This window comes from Pistacia vera, unplaced genomic scaffold (assembly GCF_008641045.1).
Source record: "Pistacia vera cultivar Batoury unplaced genomic scaffold, PisVer_v2 Contig173, whole genome shotgun sequence".
NCBI classification, from domain to species: Eukaryota; Viridiplantae; Streptophyta; class Magnoliopsida; order Sapindales; family Anacardiaceae; genus Pistacia; species Pistacia vera.
Genome location: NW_022195823.1, coordinates 1027318 through 1034099, shown reverse-complemented (window position 1 = coordinate 1034099; position 6782 = coordinate 1027318). Strand labels below are relative to the sequence as shown.

The 6782-nt window shown below is 33.8% G+C and overlaps 1 protein-coding gene across 1 annotated transcript; it reads right to left on the bottom strand.

Moving 5' to 3' along the window:
- Window positions 1-2571: 2571 nt before the first annotated feature.
- On the bottom strand, window positions 2572-3273 carry LOC116125889. Its single transcript, XM_031411600.1, has one exon. The coding sequence runs from the start codon at window positions 3271-3273 to the stop codon at window positions 2572-2574; it is 702 nt and encodes a 233-aa protein (XP_031267460.1).
- Window positions 3274-6782: the final 3509 nt, after the last annotated feature.

The window sequence follows — 6782 nt, the reverse complement described above, 5'->3', positions numbered from 1 at the left end:
TTAAAACATAATTTATTAATTTAGGGTTAAGGGCATTATGGTAATTGCACCCTCTAAACCCTAAAAATTCATAACACTGTTACTTTAAGGGTGGGAATCTGGAATAAATGGAACCAATAGTACTAACTTGGGATTTCGTCAAACCTTGGGTGGGAATATGTCGTTTACTCTTGTATGTATTACCAATGGACTAGTAAGATAATACACACTAGAAAGTTTTAAAATGGATTGATAAAAAAAATTAAGAAAATAATGAATTTTTTTAGTTATATGCCAATCACTATCTATCAAATAATGAGGACCCCTATTATTTGCTATAAAATAACTAATTAATTTTGTATAAGGTAAACATGAATCAAACATTAAATAAGTACTATTCCATCTAACAGACATGTCTAATACAAAAATTCTAGAAGACATATTTAATTTTATACAAGCATATTAAAATTCAGCATTTCTTCTATTACTACTAGTAATCAAAGCTAAAGAATCTCTAATTCTATCAATATTATTTCTAATTTTTTTCATACCACTTTTCACAGTTAAATCAATAATGTGACATATACAGCGTTGGTGAAAAAATTTCAAATTGTCATAAAAAATAAAATTACTTTTAAAATTTTTTATAGCTATACTATTAGCACTTGCAGTATGTAAAGTTAAACTTATCACTTTGTAAACAATATCATAATCTTCTAAAACTTCAACAATTTTATTATAAATTTGTTGACTACTATAATTCATATCCATTAATCTAAATCACAATAAAGATTTATTTAATTAACATTCGTTATCAAAATAATGACTAGTCACACAAATATAATCTTGTTTAGCTCAACTATACTCCAAATATCGGTGGTTAGACTCATATTAACATGACAACTATGTATTTTATTTCTTAATTCTAATTTCATTTTCCCAAACAATTTTATTAAATCATTTCTAGTTGCAGTTTTATAATAACTTTTAAATCCTGGAAAAAATGAATCTTTAATGAATCTTTCAAAATATTTATCTTCAATCATATTAATAGGTTGATCAGTTGTAGCAATATATAAAGTTAATTGTTCCCTATATACATCAGAATTATAACGTCAAATAGTGCCCATATTAGTTATTTGAGTTTGATTGGTTTCTCTATTTCTATGTTGATTCATATGTTTACTAGCATGTCTTTTTAAAATACTAGTATCATTACCTGCATCAACTTTACAAATATTTCCACAATACTTGTATCTTGTTTTCTTCACTTGAACTTCATTTTTTGTCTCATAAAACTTTTTGAAATGCACCAAAACGTTTAATGTGTATCTGTCGTTGGTTCCAACTGCAGTTGATGAACTCGCTTTTGCTTGAGATGGAGTTGGACAAGGACGATGATTACGAGGACTACTTCTAGAACCACCGGGAGCTATAGCAACATGGGGAGGAAGGGGGAAATATTATAAGATGTATCGGATTCTGAGAATGGGAAAATGAGACTGTTTGAATCTACTGCATTTATGTTAGTAAATTTAGGGGGACTAGGATAATTTTCTTCATCATTGAAATTGATAGGATGGAAATATCTATCCATTCTAGTTAAAAAAAAAAAATGAATATAAAAGAAAAAAAAAATTAAAGAAGGAGAATTGGAATTTTGAAATATGAATTGAAAATTGCAAAACTAATAACAATTAAAATGAGAGCAAATTGACAACAAAGAAATTGAGATATTTCAATAGAGAAAATGAGAGAATTTGGGATATGAGAGTCTATGCCCTATTTATAGAAAAAAAAAATTGGTCAAAAAGACCTCTCCTATTACTATAAAACGGCTATATTTCAAGGGTCAACTGTGTTTTTACAAAAAAAAAAATTAATTTAATTTTAATTTTTTATCTTTTTTGTCCAACCCACCGGGTTGCCAATGGCTAACTCGTTGGGTTGACCTGCAGGTTGAAAACCCCCAACCCGACAGGTTGGATGGGTTTTAAAAAATAATAATAATAACCCGTCGGGTCATCGGGTTGGCCTATGAAGGCCCAACCGCTCGATGGGATAGACCCCAGCCGGGTTAAATCCGTGTTGAGGTGGGCGGGGTTAGGTTTGACCCGCTGGCCCATTTGTTCCACCTCTAAAATACCACCAATCAATGAATCAGTTTGACTTCAATTATTAGCCTCAAAATACAACTTAACCATCATCATATTGTACCTAGTCAGGTCATGAAAACTAATTTTTGTGCCGAATAAAAAAATGGTCCAGAGAATGAAAATTTCCTGAACAGAAATTAGAATCAGCACTGCTAATTAACTGTAACCATGACCATGAGAATACGTATGAAACTAATTTAGTTCATATATATAAGCTGCTCACAATTATCACCTAATCTACTTTAAGCCAGTATGATACAGCCAATCTACTTTTACTTAATTCAAAATAAGCCAAAATTTAATCAAAATTAATCAAATCCTACTGGCTAGCAACTGTTAATGACTTCCTGCCAGAACCCAACATAACAAGTTAACAAGAAGCTGTTTCTCTCTCGAGAAAACAAAAGCTTTTCTCGGTGACCAGAAATTTTTTGACCTAGATACTCGCACTACTCCAAAGATTCCAAAGACAAGAGTTCAGTAAACCTACAACATCTGGTAAAACTTTCCTGGCCAAACCCCTGTGGCTACTCACTGGCACTTGTACTACTTGTACGGTCACCACCTTCATTTCCATGTTCCCGTTCACCGCACCCACCATACTCTCTTCTTCTTCTGCACAATGTTCTTTATTATGTTCCTCCGCATATCTACTCTTAGTATCTGGCATCGATATCTCAGTGTTTCCAAGCTCTTTCTTTGGTACAGTAAACGATATGTTGGACTCAAACTGATCCAAGAATAGCTTATCTTTCTTTTTACCTTTATTTTGTTTCTTTGGAGACTCTTTATGCACCAAATGGTCTTCAAAAGCTTCAATGACTTGGTGAATGAGGTCTCTGTTTGGAGAAGAATCCCATCTGTACCAATAGCTAGTGTAACAACCGAAACACCCACATTCAAAAAGAGGGTTCTTTTGACTGGGTTTTCTCTTGCATTTATTCTTCTCCGAAGATGGATTTTTTGGGGTGGCAATGGACCTTGTTATCATGTAAGCTATGACTTCTTGGTCTTGGGCAGGAAGAGTTGAGGCTAAGGCTAGTATGGTTAAAGGTAGGAGCTTTAACACAGTGTGAGGATCTTTATACGAAGACGGTGATGAGGATGAGTACATTACACCTTTTTTCTTGACCTTCATTTCTGGTTTATCCTAGAACTCACTCTCTCCACTTCTATCTAAGCTCTTTTCTAGAAAATATAATGAGAAAATTAAAAAGAAAAAAAAAAAGAACTTTACTTGGAGGAATTAAAAGAGATTTATTTTATTGTCTCGAGTGTCGAGCGAAGCAAGACGGTGCCCAATAATGACATTGCTGCAGGCATCGATGGAGTTTAGATGGGGAGAGAGAGAAAGTGAGAAGTTTAAGGCTTTTTGAAGTTAAAAAAAAGAAAGCCGATTTCTAAGGGGTGGTACCACGCCGACTGGCTATTCCAGGTCTGTGTGTAAATTGCGGTGCTTGCTTTTCGGCAAGTATCTATCTAGCTATATGCAATACAAAAAACTGTTGAAAGATACCTAGCACTTGCAGAAGGTCGTCTTTGCTCTTTATATTTGTAATTCTAGGGTTTTGGTTTTGGTTTAGGGCTTGGGATGACGTACCCTCAATCCCTTTCAATTATTACAAAACGGAGACAAAAACTTAGTTACGGTTGTCTTGATTGGAAACATGAAGTAATACCTTCAATATATACCACAGATTCCGATTCTTTCAAGATAAACACACTTGTTTCTTTACCATACGACAAATGTTAGACTTAATCATTTCAATAAATACTTTATCGCGGTTTTAGAAAATCTAGATATCAAATATCAGTTTTTGTTTTTTTATTTTTTTCTAATATTAATTTATTGGATGGATGAGAGATGAAGTTCCCGAATAAAGATGAAAAGATCCTCTATCGATAAAAATTTTAGTAGACGACGAGTTTTGCAATAAGGATGAATCAATTTCATTTACGAGTAATGTTATATTTACACCGCGTATTACATCATTTTCATTACATCATCATCATTTTACTAATAATTATTTTATTATAATATTAAAAATTTAAAATAATTAAAAATTTGTGTGGATGTGAGATATGCCACATCATGGTGTAATAAAAATAGTGTAATAGGTGGTGTAAATGTAGCATTACTCTTTCATTTACTGACTTCAACTTCTCCATGTAATAATACCTTCAAATTATTAAAAAAAAAAAAAAAAAAAACCCAAATCACCAGTTCCACTTGCTACCAGCCAACGATATAAGGGCACCTGACCCCGAAGCTTTGATTATCCTAATATCAAAGGTCGATCACTGAACAAATTATTGTAGATTAAAAAAGAATTAGTAGCATAATTTAGAGAACGAACAAACCACTTCAGACTGTATAATCAACTTCAGACAAGAATAAAAATGTTATTGAATAAAATACAGAAGGCCGAACGATTTGTGCATACCCAAAGTTTATCGTAACGACAAGTTGGTACCTAAAAGATTTTGAAATGATAAATAGGTACCTTCAGTCATGTTCTGTTAGTGATTTTTGTTATTAATAGTGAAAAGACTAAAATGCCCTTCAAAGTTTCAATTTTGTTTTTTTAAATTTAAAAATTTCTAAAAAACCCCCTAGGTTTGCTAATTTAATTAAACACCCCCATATAAAAAGTTTGTAAATGACAAAAAACACCACCATCGCCGAAATCTGGCCGGAAAACTGCATTACGACACAGATCCGTCGGATTGTGTGTAACGTGCCGATTGGCATTTTTCGGTCAGATCCGCCACGGATCTGGCCGGAAAAGGCAAGATCTGGCCGCGAAGCAGCAGCCAGATCTGGCCTTTTCGGCCAGATCCGTGGCTGATCTGGCCGGAAAAGGCTAGATCTACTACCAGATCTGGCATTCGACGTGCAGATGGAGTTTTGCGGCATCGACGGCCAGATCTAGCCGTAGATCTGGCCTTTTCCGGCCAGATCAGCCACGGATCTGGCCGGAAAAGGCAGATCGACGCGTTACGACACAGATCCGACGGGTCTGTGTCGTAACGCAACTTTCCGACCAGATTCCGGTGGTGGTGGCCGGAATTGGCACTTGTGGGTGGGGGGTGTTTTGTTTTTTATAAAATTTTTATATATGGGGATTTAGTTAAATTTGTAAACTTAGGGGGTTTTTTGAAATTTTTAAATTTATAAAAAACTAAAATTCAAACTTTTAAGGGCATTTTAGTCTTTTCACTATTAATAACAGTAATAAACAGAAATCATAACAGAACATGACGGAAAGTATCTATTTGTCATTTCAAAACCTTTTGGATACCAACTTGTCGTTGATAAACCTTGGGTATGTGTAAATCGTTCTCCCAATACAGAAAAAGGTAAAGATAGAAAGCATCTCGAAATGAGCTCCACATGGCTAGCCTGCCACACTCAAAACAAAACTGTTCCCCGGATGAAACGATGCCAAAGGCCAAGCCTCAACATTATTCGGATAGATTTTCATCGCTGAATGCTAACCCGCCCCATCTGTTGATCATTTATGTTAGCCTGGGTGAGAGTTTAGACATCCACAAAAAACCTTTTTCAAAAATTATTCTCAAGCTCATATCATTAATGCACAATCTTAATTACAAATTCATAAATCCCCAGGTCTTAGTGGCTTGCTTTTTGTATATTCCCGAATTTGATTTTGGACAAGCTCATGGGTATAAGCCCACAAAACTAACCGTACTGAGATGTTATCCTTTATCGCAAAAATTTAAACATTTTTTGGTTTATGATTAATAAATGGATTATTCTTCAAGTACATGCTTAAAAAACATAAATAGCTAATTAATTTATTTAAATGGAGTTTTATTTTATTAAATAAACTAATCCAGTAATAACATTAATAATATTCATATCATATAATTGAAAAATAAAATAAAATGTATTCTTTAAACGAATCCGTAATATTACATTTTCATATATTTCTTTTAAATATTAAATAACTTTTCCTTTTTTACCAAAATCTTAAAATTTTATATTTTATTTGGGCCGCTGGGTCCAAGAATTTGGCTCCATGCAAGATGAGTGAGTGCCGTTGGGCCTGCTGGTCGGCCGGCACTGCTAGTTCAGGGCAATAATTACATAAGTCGGTAATTATAAATTACCCTGGGGTCTGGCCCGTATGGTTATGAAAAATCAACTTCCCCGTGTTTGTTTAACTTTTCGTACTTCATTATGATCTATTATTTTATCCTAAACAGTAAAAAACATGTTTGTTTTAATATTTTTTATCCAATTCAAAATCCAATATTATTATATTCAATTTAAAATATTTAATAATTACTTTTCACAATAAAAATTTATAAATTAACAAAAATAGTCTCACCCTCCCAAGCATTGTCGACACCAAAACGATACACGATCATCCAGATCTAGTCGTTTCCAACCAAATCTACAGCCAGATTTTAGTCGTTAATGACAGCCAGATTATGGTTGTAGATCTGACCGATTTTGACTAGATACATAGTAGATTTGGTCGGAAAAGGCATGATCGGTGTACGATCAGCCAAATCCAGCCTGTCATACACCATTTCAACAACTAACAGCCACCATCCGGCTGTGGTGATTAGCTGTGGGCAATCGACCGGTTGTAAACTTTTATTGTGGGGATGTTTAAC

Excerpts from the sequence above, each read along its gene's own strand:
- LOC116125889 (XM_031411600.1), bottom strand. The coding sequence starts at position 3,273 with ATGAAGGTCAAGAAAAAAGGTGTAATGTACTCATCCTCATCACCGTCT.